The sequence below is a fragment of the Oxyura jamaicensis genome, chromosome Z, assembly GCF_011077185.1.
Source record: "Oxyura jamaicensis isolate SHBP4307 breed ruddy duck chromosome Z, BPBGC_Ojam_1.0, whole genome shotgun sequence".
NCBI classification, from domain to species: Eukaryota; Metazoa; Chordata; class Aves; order Anseriformes; family Anatidae; genus Oxyura; species Oxyura jamaicensis.
This window is the reverse complement of record NC_048926.1, coordinates 10,283,442-10,298,243: the sequence shown is the minus strand read 5'-3', so window position 1 is coordinate 10,298,243 and position 14,802 is coordinate 10,283,442. Positions and strand designations below refer to the sequence as shown.

General features: G+C 41.2%; 1 protein-coding gene across 13 annotated transcripts in view; it reads right to left on the bottom strand.

The window, feature by feature from the left end:
* UNC13B (unc-13 homolog B) overlaps positions 1 to 14,802 on the bottom strand; it is a 214,608-nt gene that overhangs the window by 32,096 nt on the left and 167,710 nt on the right. For 12 of the 13 annotated variants that reach the window (XM_035309460.1, XM_035309461.1, XM_035309464.1 and 9 more), the window contains 5 exons: positions 11,167 to 11,293; positions 5,477 to 5,573; positions 4,534 to 4,677; positions 4,299 to 4,376; positions 3,172 to 3,249 (listed from right to left, as the gene is read on the bottom strand). In XM_035309460.1, the coding sequence (XP_035165351.1) occupies positions 3,172 to 3,249; positions 4,299 to 4,376; positions 4,534 to 4,677; positions 5,477 to 5,573; positions 11,167 to 11,293 (524 nt within the window). Of the gene's footprint in view, positions 1 to 2,494; positions 2,561 to 3,171; positions 3,250 to 4,298; positions 4,377 to 4,533; positions 4,678 to 5,476; positions 5,574 to 11,166; positions 11,294 to 14,802 lie in introns of those variants that run through there. The other variant, XM_035309463.1, reaches the window with a different exon arrangement.

Genomic DNA, 14,802 nt, shown 5'->3' with positions numbered 1-14,802 from the left:
CACCCTGCACACCTGACTTCAAGGCAAAAAGGTGCAGAAATGTTTTAAGCTAGGCTTCCACAGCACAACTGCTTTTAATTTCACTGTTACGAGTTCACAACTCTCAAAAAAACTGAGCAAAATAATGGGCTACAGCAAGCAGTTTCTCACAAGCAAAATGAGAAAGGCTTATTCTGGTGTCAGGGACAGCACACAGAGCATACAAGTCTGAAGAGAAACTGCAAAGGTCGATAGAAAATGCAGGTGACATTAGATTTCAGTAAGTAATATATGAATAAATAAATGGGATCACTGTCAAGCAAATAATAGCAATTAATCTATATAGCCCATTTTAGCAAAAAGCAACCCAGTTTCAAAAGGTATGTATGAACCCAGTTTCCGTCCAGCACTCATTGCCGACTCTGCTGCCCGTTATGCTTTTAAAGCCAATTATCACTCCATAGATTCTGCCCTTCCAAAATTGGCTTCAGGAACATATGAGACTGCTTCTGAGCCACGCTGAAGCTGTTTTGATCCTGTGAGATCAACATATGTCAGATAGGAAATGAAAGTATTAATTATAAATCCTAAAAGTCATCTGTTTCTTCCTATGAACTAAAAATATATGTATATACTCCTTGGGATCTCAAGTACAGAGCCAAGAGAATCACTCTGCAGAGCGCTAAGGCCTTGATGTCCTGACCTTTCTGACTAGTTCTTACTAGTAATGTTCATGGACCACAAGACATCACACATTAAACCCAGAGATATTGTACAATTTTTGCCCCCCCCCCCCGCCCCCCCCCCCTTTTTTTCCACCTTTTGCATACTACAGCTTAAAAAGAATGAGAGAAGTGGGACAGAAGTAACACTCCTCATTTGGGGTGCAGAAGGAAGGCACTATATCACTATCTCTAGGAGCCAAATTACCTGAAATAGTACTGGGCAAGCACTTCTGTTTTGCATTACAACTTTACACTGCGGGGCAACTGTGGGTGAGCCCTAGCTGTAGAAGCAAGAAAATGAGAGTTTTTTGGATTCACTGGCCAAAAGCCCCTAGGTAGCAGAGGTATTTAAAAGCTTTCCAAAGGTGTGCAGTGCTAGTGTCCTGTAGAAGATGTATCTGTAAATCAGAAGCAGATGGAGCCACAAGCAGCAATAACTGACAGCAATCCCCCAGTTCTGGCTTCCCACATGCTACACCTAACATACCCCTTGTAGGAACAATAGAATATTTGGTACCTAGTTCTCAGCAACACCTCTGAGAACACAAAAAGGTGAACAATTCAAGACAACCATGGCATAACATTACACTATTTTCTTAATCCCCCAAGGAAGCAGTTCCTTTTTGGTTAGAGCAGTCAAGGGGTCAATGTTTGTATTTGCGCAAGCTGTGTGATGTATAGATAAATATCAAATCTGTCACAGAAAGTAAACTGCTCCTCTTGAAGGAGAAGATATAACTCAGATGCGTTTCCAACAACGTTTTTTAAGCATTCCATTTTTGAAGCAGTTGTCTCACCAGTTGACACTCACTAGGACAGGATCAATCTGCGCCAGAAAAAGGACTACTCAAACTAGGGAGACCTTGTTTACTCTAGCAAAACAAAGAATCTGGCAGATTTCAAGTCAAGAAGCAAAGTACTACTTAGTCTCCAAGAGTAAAACCCCTGGGAAGAGCAAACAATTCAGGCATCTAACACAACACAATTTATTTCTGGTGATCAGTGGCAGCCTAATGAAGTGGACTAGCAGCATTTGAAAAGAAAAATTCTTTCCAAAAAACAGCTTCTGAGCACATTTGCCAGGTTTCTTCCTACGTGTTTTACTGCTCACAGTCTGTGTTCCTCTCCCCCCACACACCTTTTTTTTTTTTTTTTTTTTCCCTCTGATTCCACACAGCAGAGGAAATAATGGATTGATTACATCTGTTTCACCTTACCTACCTCACGAGGAAGGTTTTAAAGGGCAGAATCAGAGAAGAGGCTTAGGCTAGGAAAAGAAGCCAATAGTCTCAATTAAATGCTACCCTCTCCCACACACAGATACTATTTAACAGAGTATTGGGTGGTATTTTCAATCTGAATTATAAGGAAACCCTACTTAATAGCCAGCACTACCAAAAAAAAGTAGCAAATTGATTTCTTAAGGGAAATTAAGTGCACATGAATTAAGATTTTATAAACCACTTCATAAACATGAAATCACAAATTTATTTTTCCTGGGACAAAAAAAAAGCTTTTATCTACCACTGCTATTACAGCTGGGAGCATATCATTTTATTTCTTGAGGTAATGCTGAGAAATTAGGATTGTTGAGAACGTTGCAGTTTCCTTTGCATGATGGGGTAGATCTTTTTACAGAGACTTTTGCCACTTCACAGAATTCTGCCACTAAGCACAAGAAACACTTGTAACAGCAGTACAAACAAAAACTGAGCTGCCCAAAGTAGATTTTTCTCTTGGCATACAGATCATAGCACAGGTTCTACCACAACACAACAAAAGAAAATGCACTTAGTCTTAGAAAACTAGTTTTTCCTAACATCAGTATCAGCAGCCTTTTCTCCATCTTCCTGAGTCTTGAAAAGCAATGAAGAAGAAAAAAAAAAAAAAAGAAAAAAAAAACAACACAGATTATATCAAAACAGATAGAGTGACTTGGGGGAAAAAATCCTTATTTCTGTAAAAATGGCTATCTCAGAACAAAGAATTAAAACTAAGAACGATATCTGTATTCATGGACACATCCAAGTATCCAGCAAAGCATGAGTAGAGCTCGAATATTTGCATATCTGCAATATATTAGGTATCGAACATTTAATGCAAAAGGCACTGTCCCACATTTATATGCCACGTTAAATGTCTTAAAGTCAATGGTTCTCAGACCTGCATATCTTCCTTCAGAATTGAGAAACCACCAGCCATGCCTACATCCAGCCCACAAGAGCACAGTACATATCCTTTTTTTTCCCTCCTGTATGCTATTCCATATTTCAAAACACATGCTCCTGCATCTTGTGATAAATTCAGTTGAAAAGTCTTCAGACATGGCTGCCCCCTCATGCTTGTGAAAGTGCCAAGTGTCACAGGGCTCTCCTTATGACTACAGCCTGCAAGTACCGGTATGACGCAAATTAGCTACTAACAGTGCAGTAGGAATGAGTAATGCTCGCTCTCTTAGCGCTCTTACCTCTTTACCACCCATAGCTTCAAACATCTTCTCTAGCTGCACTCTCAGTTGCTGGATGTTATTCATCAGGATGCAGGGCTGACGGGACAAAAAGCAGGTGCCTGTTACTGCTCAGGATGGCAACACATTTTCATGGGTGGTACAGTCTGTGTCTCAACACCCTCCCTCAAGTACCACCAGATCTCACAGATTCTCACGGTCAAATAGGAGGTAGGGCAAACAAAAAGTTCAGCACTCAGACCTAAGAAAAGTTAAGTCCTCCTTTCTCCAGCTTGAATCAGATTGCCAGTTCCACAAAAAAAACATATCAGGCAGCTCTTCACCATTGTACCTTTCTCCAGTTTTACCACAAAAAAAGAATCAGTGCCAGGACAAAGTCCAACTCTCTCTGCATCTCCTGCCATGGCCTACAAGAGTCCAGCTATGTTGCCTTTGGCCTCTTAATGCAGTACTGCACTATCCTGCGTGGTGTAAATCCCAGATCAGAAGGGGAACTGCCAGCCAGAGCTGCATTCAGAGACACATGTGGGTTCTGCCAGGACAAGACTAAGAGTAACAGTCAAGGGCAGCTTGAGCAACTATCTTCCCTCTGCCATTTCCCAGGAGAGATGGGTAAGATAGGAAAAACAGTATTGGACAGAGCCAAGGTTCAAAAATGTTTGCTTTTTTGTTTGTTGCTGGCTTTTTTTAAAAAAAAAAAAATCCTGAATTTTAGTTATTTTAGGATTAAACAGCAAGATAATTTCATGGATACATCAGTAAACCAAGAGTGCTGCTGTGTAACAGACCTAGAGGGCAACCTGTGTCCTTGTGCCTGTTTCTCCCCCCCCTTTTCTTCCTAAATCACCTCCGTGATGTATGACCCAGACAGACAGACTAGAAGTTAATTTCATTTGGACCTGACAGCCTCCAATCCCTGCAAATCACCTTTACAACCTAGTTTTATTTTATGGCCAAGCCAGAACTCAATCCACAAATGCCTAGAAATGATGATAAAAATCAATACTGAAAATATTTATACTGTAAACACAGTCACGTACAATGCAAGAAGACTAGCTTTTTTTATTATTATTATTGTGATAATTATGTGAATCCCCAGAATGGAAGTGAAATTCAGCAGGACTCACCAGTTTCTCCTTGGAACAGTAGGATTGGAAGCTCTTGGACAGGATGTCAGCATACTGCATCAGCACTTTCCCAATAGTCTGCAAAGACAAGATGTGAGTACTGTTACTTGTCCTCTAGCAAAACAGAAAATCTCCAGGAAATAAAACCAAAACCAAAGACCACAGTTCTTCTAAATATCATACTGTTTCACATCGCACTACATGCAGACAAACAGCTGGATGTTGAGGTTATTACCTTAGCAAACCTCCTATTATAATGAGCAACAATGACAGGGTCTGGGCACTCCAGCTTCTTAATGATCTCAAAGCTCTGATTGAGTTGGGTGAAGACATCCACCACTGAGCAAGAGAACAGAGCGTGCTCAGATGTTTGCTGGAACTAAAACAGAAGTAAAAAGAGAGTCATTCTCAGATGGGGAGATCTGAAATGCACACATTTCATGCAGGTCTCAGTCATCTTTAGAGTTGGAGACGGGACAACTATACCAAAACCCACTCCTTCCTTGGAATTAGGCAAAAGCTCTCCAAAAGGCCCAAAGGAGCTAAATAGCCAACTCTTTTGGGGTTACAGTTCACCATCCTTCACCAACTACAACATTACAAGCATTAAGGAAATGTAGCATGATGCTGGAAACATTATTGAGATGCATGGCTTCCCTGTCAATTAACAAGGAAAGGGGAGTGAAGAACTTTTTAAGACTGTCTTAAAACTGAGACATTAAAGAGAATGCTTACATTATTAACATCACGGTCTACAGTGCCAACAGTCACTAAAACTGGAAGGCTCTTACTTTCCATTGGGAATACTCAGCAAACTAAGAATAAGATTACTGTCTAGGGATTAGGGTCACATTCTCACTGCATGGCTAAATACATGCAAAGCACCTTACATTTCTATTGCATATCTCACAAACACATGGAGAAGAGAGAACACCAAGCCACTGGCTGACAAACTAACAGCAGCAGAACAGAGCAGACATACATGAATGATATGCACCTTGCACAACAACACTCTAACCCATAAAGTCCTAAAATAAACAAGTTTTCCCAAATGTTCAGCATGCAAAAAGAGCTGTGTCATCCACATTTGTGTGACAGCTGAATTTACTGTGTTGTTATTTGCTTCTGGGCACTGAAGCATGTAGCACCAAGTCCTCCACTCAGAGACACCTACATACCCCATCTTTTTTATCTCTCTCCAGAGCACCATGCAGGAATTCTAAGGAAACATCTTCATTTTCATCCAGCCACTGCATCACAAACTGCTCAAACCACCTGCACGAGGAACGGGAAAGAAAGGAAGTTACAGCAAGAAACACGGCATTCCAACCAGACCTCACCCCAGTGACATGCCCATCCCTGCAGCACCCAGCAGATGTCTAAATGCCCTCAGAATAACATTTGCCTTTCCTCATCCTCCAACATTAATTTCAGACAGCAGTGCTGTTTCAGCAACACTTGTGAAAGCTTGTTGCTGCTAGTTGTCTGAATACTGTTATCTGTATGTACAGCCTAAGTTCCCCCACAGATCTGCACACAAACTACCCGTGAGCAGGGCCTGTACCATCGCTTGGGCTGGACCAGCAGAAAGATAACCCAGCCTCTGCAGACTGCTTGCCCTGTGCTGTTTTTGCCTTTCTCCTCTTTCTTCTTCCTTGCTACCTTCCCTTCTTTTTCTCCCTGAATACCTCCTTTAACATTTCATCACCTCACAGTACTTTTATTGATCGCATGTTTTTCCCTTTCACCCATGTGCCAGGCAGGACAAGGGAGATCTCTATACCCACTCTCTGTATCTGCCAAAAGAGACAGCACACTGTCCTGCTGCCCATTTGGGTCTGACATCTTTCACGTGAGATATGTGAAGGAGTATAAAGAGAGGAAAAGAGTGTTTTCCAGGGCCCTTCAGCCACTTTATCCCTAGATACAGACTGCCATGAGGGAGAAGTGTTCTCCACCTTAGTGCTGCTCTCCCCTTCCCCACGCCTTCTCTAGAGCATCCTCTCATTTCCTTGGCCTGCTGACTGCACTGTGAGGATGTTTAAGATTATCTCCAGGTGATAGCACCTCACATCCTCCAGGGCTTGCAGGAAGCCAGCCAGCCCTGTAAGCAGCTCTTTGCTGTTTTTATTTTCAAGTACAAACTTAGTTCATGCAACAAGTGCTAGACCAACAGCCTTGGAGCACAGTGGAGTCCTCAAAGCAGGCAAATCCTGGAAGCAGGACAGCAAAGTTTGTCTCTGCTCCCTCTCCTTACTTGGGAGAATAAGCTCAATGGTAGACCACATCCCAAGAAGCTACTGAAACAGCCACTGCTGTGTCTTAGGGAGATGCCTTAAATGAAACGGCATCTGGAAGAACAAAGTACACCCAACAAAGGGCTTCTGCACAATCCCACCTTGGCTAAAATAAACAGGCAAGGTGAGAAGTAGCTTCAGCAATGGGATCTTAGAGCTGGTCGTGCCTCTGTTCTCTGCTCTGTGGGACATAACCACGTAGCACAAGTGAGATGATTTTTTCCTGTCAGTGTTTAAGCGACAACATAACACCTATGACTTTATTTAAATGTCTGTCTAGGATTCAATGTGTGCAACTGCCAACCCACTGCAGCTGAAGCAAATCTTAATTTCAAATATTACTGAACAGCGTTCACAAATAAGGGGAAAGTGCCCATGCGTGATTTCAGTCCACACAAATGATTTTTATATGAGCTTCACAGAAAATAACCTCCTCTTAACAACCAGCTGTGTTCATGCAGATTGTGATAATTATGGGCTGAGTTTGCAAAGAACATGAAAGCATGTGCCAGACATGAGAGAGAGATCAAGAGCAAATTCAGACAGAGCATACTAGATAGCCTTAAATGCTCGCTACACTTTGAAATATAAAGCACATCAATGCTAATATTGGAAACTGTAACAGACACAGTGTTAAATGCCAACAGTAACCTGTCCATGCAGCCTTATTTATTGTAGACAGTGAAAAAGGAACACTGTCACAGACACATGCACTTCCCATGTTCTTGAAAACTTCTTTTTAAATGGAAGTTCAAGCTTCTAAAAATCAGTATATTTGGAATTTTGCTGCGATTTTCTTGCACTTTCCACATTTCACTTTTAATTACAACAGTATATTTTGAAACTACAGAATAATCCTTAAAAAAGAATACGGACAGTTTACAAGGAAGCAGCTACCCATCTTCCACCTCTTTCAGAGCTCTGAGACTGCAAGTCGCTGCTTCACACATCATCACTCAACGTACAGAAAATTACTTGTTTGTGCCAGAAGCCACAATTTTGGCTCTGAGAAGTAGAACTACTTCCTATCATTCATCCTTGGTTATTGCACCATATCTATAAGAAATGGCCATTCAGTGTTGAAAACAGTCATTGCACATTTTTATGGCTACCATATGTTGATATATAATTGCATGAATTGCATAGGTATTTTACTGTCTCACCAAATTGTCTAGACAAAGATGGTAAGGAAAAAGGTACTGTTCATTGGGGTGGTTTTTTACACCTAAAAAACAAAACAAAACAAAACAAAACAAACAAACAAAAAACATTAGCTCCAGAAAGAGGCTTAATGTGAATGTTGAAGTGCAAAGTGAATCACTCAGCTCAGATTAGGAAATCTGTAACTACATTTGCAAAGCCAGCCTCAACTTTGTCCTTTGTTGGCTAGCAGTAAAGCACAAAAGACGTACATCATCTAATAAATACTTCTAGTCTCTGGGCACATTCAGGATCAAAATGTGCTCTAAGCTGTAACACAAACCTAGAGTTATCTTAGGTCAAATATCCTTTACAGTGTTTTACTATTAAAAACTATTTACTGTTCTTAGGCTGTCGAGATAGTAAGGAGGGACTTTGGGGACTACGAGGGCAACATATCCAAAATGATATTCAAAATAATCTACCGCAGAAACTAATAAAAATAATTTGCTTTCATGCAGAAATAGCTCCAAAATGTTGTTATACAGAATATATCTTCCTCTTGTCTGCTTCAGTTATTGATCTAGAACCAAACGTAATGACTCACACACCAGCACACAATGCAAAGGCTCTTGGTGCAGTTTCAGAGACAGTCTGTGCTTGCAGGGGTCAGCACAGCATGGCTTGCGTTGGCACAGCCAACATCTCCAAACGATGTTAGCACAGAAAACCCCTCACTCCAGCCTGCAGGGAAAGGCAGAAGTGCTTTGCGACTAAATGAGTTTGCCTGTTGCTTGCACAATAGAAACATAATACAAAAGGCTCCAATTTCAGCTTGGCCATGAGCCTGGCTCCTGTGGTATTAGGCTTCACAGGTGAATTAATCTTGTTCATTTCTTGTGGTTATGTATGTGGGTACCCAATGAAAATTCAGTGAGCTTTGGCAAGCACAGAGGCAAAAAGGCAGGCAGGATTTCACAGAGTTGGAGAAGAAAATCCTGTTTAACAAAGCGAGCCAGAAGAATAAGACCGAATTTCAAAGGCAAGAATGCTTTCCTCACTTCTTTACATACCTAAAATGCTAGTGATTTTATTTTTATTTTTTTACAGAAACTGACACTTTACAGCTTTTATCTGGCAGCTAAAAACAGAGGAAGTTTTGAAGATCCACTCACAGCTGTGTTGCTACTTCATTTTCAGAAACTGCTGCTGAATTTCAGAAAATAAAGGTAACATAAAAACTTCAATACTTTGGAGCCTTCACCTTATTCGATCATATCCCAAGGCTATGAGAAATATGGTTTTGCATAGTTCCAACAAGAAATGCAAGTCTGTGGATAGCCTCTTGCCTGTTTATAAGATAAACATCTCTGCTAGTTTCTGGACAGAGGCAATTTTTATCTGAGTTTACTGATGGGCAAACTTGATGTGTGGACTCCTTTGTTTAAGGAAGTTTCAAGACTGTTTAAGTAAGCTTAAGGAAGCCCTTCTTTGTTGTGCAGGTGACAGAGCACTGGCACATTTTGCCCGGAGAGGCTGCAGAGTCTCCTTCCTTGGAGATCTTCAAAAGCCACCTGGACTGGTCCTGGGCAACCTGCTCTGGGTGTCACTGCTTGAGCTGGCCAGATGGACCCAGAGGTCCCTTCCAACCTCAGCCATTCTGTAAGTCTGTGAAGACCAAAAATATTTGGATGAAGCAAATTAAAGCGTTGCTGTAATTGCTGTGAAGGGTGTATGTAGAAATAGGTGAAGGCCATGGTTGAAATAAACATCATTTGTGCCTAATAATGCTATTGTACTAAAATGTAGTGAGATGTACTAAGATGTAAGCGTACTAAGATGTAAGTGTGAAGTAACAAGGGAAACCAGTGGCTGTACAAGTACGTGAGCTCCAGTGCTCATACACACAAAAGCCAGCAGAGCAGAACAGTTTGCAAAAGACAGCAAAATGAAACTGAACATCATTATCCTGATTACACAGGAGCCAAAAAGGATTAAGAATATGTAATGGCTTGCCTAACACTGCACTGATTCAGAGGCACAAAGAGAACCAGGCTTCCTAGATTGTCGCTCCTGCACCCTATTCACTGAATGAATGCCTCTCACTGACCTGATTTGTTAAGCAAGGCCCATGGTCCAAGCTGAGCAATTACACCAACTGTCTCAAGTCTTATTAGCATGCAGATAACATAAGACTTGTGCGCAGTGGAGGATGGGAAGAGTATTCAAAATGCCAGACTGGAAACACAGTCCAAGCAAGATGTTTTTCCAAGAGGGGCAAATGCAAAGTGCTGCATTTGGACAGCAGTAAACAGCCATATACCAGAAGGCAAGAACAGGTAGGTAGCACACTGTCAAGGGTGCCTGGGGGCTGGCTTGTGACCCACTGGAAACATCACTGGTCAACAGTATCACTGAAGGAAGAAAGAGGCTGCTATCATCCCAATGTGCTAGAGCAGAGCACTGTCTGCAAGGCAAGGCCTAGATGAAACATCAATGTCCAAGTCTAGGTGTTTTATTTCCAGACAGAGACCAGCTGGAGAGATGCAAGTATACCTTACTTAGAAGGAAAGGTAGGAACAAACGGGAACAGGCAAAAGACTGGGAAGGGACGTGAGAAGAACAGAAGCCTCTTGTAAAACAGGAACAATTTCTTCTCCATGCCCAGGCTGGTAGGACAGGATACAATAAGCTCCAACTAAAGCAAAGAAGATATAGAGGGGAAGAATGTGGAGTGTGTTAAACCCCCAAATCCCAGTGGAGGGATAACAGTGATGTGGAGCAATCAAGCTTCTGAAAACCAGTTAGACAAACACCAGTCAGAAACAACAACCTGGGCTCAAATTTTCAAATTTTCTTCAGGTCTGAAATCTATTGCCTTTTTTTTTTTTTTTTTTTCCAAGCTTGCGATCAATTGCTTAGAGCTTAAGAGCAAGAGCTTATTTGACATTTCTAACCAACTCACCTGGTCCTGTCAGAAACCAAAAACATTATCTTTACTTACAAATTCTGGTGTGTGTGTGCACGCATGACATGTCCATACACAGATACACAGACATTCATACAGATAAAGTTATATTTGCTAACACAAGAACATAAGCACCCATCTAGAATTCTGCTGTTCAAGAATTGACCAAAGCCCACAGTGCAAGCAAGTACAAAAACCACATGTTTTAAAAGACTGCCTGTGCAACTGCTAAACTTTGAGATCTTTGGAAGACTCTGTACAATAAGGGATTGAATTGTGTCAGGTACACGGGCACAGAACACCAGAGGGAACAACGGTGCACATAAACATAGAAAATAAGCAGCGAAGAAATGTTGTATTTATATAAAGGCAGCCAACTGAACAGGACAACCAACTGAATACCCTCAAGATAACCCAAAGGAGAGGGATAGTGAGGATTTACTACAGGAGACACAACACTCACGCTGGATATTCAGGCACTTTTCCCTTGAAGGCAGGCAGATCACGAACATATTCGTTGTACAGCCACTTCACTTTGAAGTGTAAATTCATATAGTCTGCACTTTTACACAGTCTGTGTTTCTCATGCTCTGCAAGGAAGGAAAAAAATCAGTTAGGTCTGAATTTACCAGCACCAATGCATCAGGAAGAGGAAAGCCTTATAAAGCATGTCAGCAGCATTCACTGGTTTTGAGGGTGAAGCATCTATAGAGCCACAAAATCTTCACGACACGGGGTTTTGGCAGTAAGCAGAGGTTCTATGTGGCTGACAGGTGGGGCTCTGGAGTCCGTTTTTGTGGTTCCACTTCTTACTTCCAATTGTTGAATATTTTTTGGTTGTCAAGGAAATAAAAAGAGAGCAGTCTTTTACAGCCCTTCCATTTAGCATATGACAGTCCAGATTTCATCTACCGCAGTAAATAAATCCAGAAAAGTGAAACCGTTCATTCTTGGATATAAAGAAAGGCAATATAAATATATTACACCTAGGAGACAATAGTAGAAAGAATCAAGTTCTTTAGAATTTGAACATGTCAATCACAAGCAAGATTACACCAGTTGTGAAGTTTTACACAAGTCCTCTCTCCAAGTATTTTCACTAAAGCACTGAAATATGCACCCTGCCTAACTTTAACATGCAATGTGAAGACTGAGAAACAGTAGATATGAGGTCAGTGATCACTGGAACAACTTTGATATCAGCTTTACCTACAACTGAATTCTCAATGATGTGAGTTGTAGGAATAGCCTTTTCCTTTCCTGTACCACTAAAAAGGGAACATGTAGCCAGAAATATTCCATTTGACATCCCAAATAGGGCAACAAATTGTTCTCTGGTATCATAAAGAGCTCCCAGGATGGTTATAGCATGTTATTTCATTTCCATGCATCCTGCTGAGAGCTTGGACAGACAGCTTCTCACCACCAGCCTGGTCTCAAGTAGTCACCATTATTTTATATTACACTTCAAATACAGGTTACCTTCCCACAACAAACACATTTGAATCCTGTCTACACAACCCAAAAGAGCTTATTTACTCTTAAGCAGCACATGGACTGCCTGCACCTGCACATTACTGTGCATGAATAGCATCATCACTATGTGTACGGCAGGCTTGCAAGTCAACTGCTAAGGCCTTTAGCACACGAGAAACTACACAGGAGTTGAAGACTTCTCTGACCCCAGTTTGGAGAAATTAAATCAGTTCCCTTCTGAAACAGAAGTGCCTTGCTAATACTTATTGTCTTCCTGAGTGCAGTCCACTGAAGCAATCCACATATACCTAGGCGAGCTGAGCCTGTTCCTCTTATCAGTTCTTGTTATGTCTTTGTACCCAGGTTGTGTCTGGACAACGCAGTTCCTCCCTGTGTAATGCACACACCTCCACAACGCAACCCTTTTCTCACACACCTTCACTGCTAAAGCACTTGCCATACTCAGACCTACATTTTGCAGAAATCATCTGCTTGGACTACCACTCTCCTTTATCTCTCACAGGAAACAAACATATGCTTCACATCTTTGCTCTCAAGGACCTTCACAGCCTATATCCACACTACCATCTTTCAGCTGTTGACTCCCACCCCTGATCAGCCCACAATTCCCATTTTTAACCTACTTGTTAAGTTTCCCAAAAGCACCCCCAGGCTTCCTCCATGTCACCCCTCATGTACTTACAGACAGCTTTTTGTGTGGGTACACAAAAAAAAAACTCTGTAAGGACATCACTGCTAATATGTGCAAACAGGATCTAACTATGTTAAAAGTATAAGTCTCTCAACTTCTAATGGCTTTAATCTAGTACCTTGGTGCAAGTATCCAGTAAGTGGGTAAGAACATGTGAACAATACCTGCTAAAGACATTTATCACCAGAACACTTGCTGTAATGATGTATCATGGTCACAGCTTCCTAAACAGCTACCTGACAGACAAGCTTACCTTACAATATTTTCATGTAAATGTGAATTCTTGCAGCTCTTTCAAAACATTAAAAAAACTTTCACATTTCTTTTGAAGCTTCAGTAACATGCACAAGAAGAAAGGCCAAATAAATTATGAATTATCCAACTGAAAATACAAAAAGAAATGAACTTCTCATGCATAATTACTCTACATGCCTTGTCAACTCCTGAAGCAATGGAACACTCCAGTGAGTTGACTCCAAACCCCTTTAACAGCATAACACAGATTTCTTTCTAATTCTTCTGATTCACTTTTAGCAGATCCATACAGATACAATCTCAAAGAAAAAAAAGGAAAAAAGAATCTATCCTTTGTTTAAAAGAAATTAAAACATGCAATATCTGAGATGCATAAACCCCAGGGAAGATGATTCAATTGACAAAGTATTTTACATGTGCTACTACTTCACACATACTGTGATCTATTACTCTCAACAGAGAATTTGCTTTTATTGGAAGCTGAGGAAAGTACATTCATGTTTTTCCTCAAAAAATCTAACATTCTTTTTGAGCACTAAGGAAGTATGTCCCTAATTTGGTGTCTGAACTGCTGATCTCACTCTAAAACAACTGCAATAGAAAATGCTAAGTCCTCTCTGCAAATCTAAAACTGGAAACAAGCAAAGCAATAACCATACCCACGCTTCGCTCCCTGCGAGGGTGAGGAAATCAATGGACAATTAAAACTTCATTAACTTTGATATGCAAGTGCTGTTCCTGCATGGGGAAAGAGCTGCTCCTGCAGAGGGAAGGTCTGACTCAGAGGTTGGCTGCACACCATGACAAAGGCATGCCTCCATCCAAAGTCAATCTCCCCCCAAAACAAGGGAACTACCACCTTCCTAAGTGCCACTTACACTGAAGCCAGCAGCCCCTGCGATTTATACTTCAATCACATCACCGCTGTGTGAAAGGGTGGATACATACCTTTACCCACTCAAGCCAAAATAATAGATTCCCTGTGATGTGCACTTAGGTCAGAATCTCGTAGGGAGACTTTGAGCCCTGTTTTTTTAACATCATGCACACAACAAGTCAAGTTGGCCATCAGTAATTCTTTTCTGGAATTCTCCTAGCCATGATGCTAGCTGTCAAAACATGACCACGTGAATGTAACAGTGGGGGATGTAACAGCAGCAAAGTATAAAGGTTGTAGGTAAAAAAGAAGTTAAAAAGAAGTTAAAACTCACACTTATTTCAACAAAATCAAGCAGTGCACGATAAACAATTCAAACCTTTTCCTGAGGTAGGACATTCAAAAGACTACTAAGCTGCAGAGAAGGAAGATGCAAAGCAACCACAGAAGTAAAAGCCCATGGACTGCTGCTACATAGCCACCTATGCAGTAAATGACAGGCTTGACATCAAGGGGCCAAAACTACAGAAAAAAAGTAAAAGAAAAGGGAGCTCTTACCACCATAGAAGAGAACTTTACGTATGCGAAAGAAAGGTGGGGCTTGTGACAGAAAAGACAAAAGTGAACTATAACATCTCAAACATGCTGGAGCACAAAGAAAGCTGACAAAGCCCAAAACCCGCTCAACCCCAACAGCTTACAATATCTGTCTTCCCATCTTCTGTGGTTTGTATGGTTTTGATCACCTCTCTCTTTGTTAAGGGAAAGTTTAAGAGCAC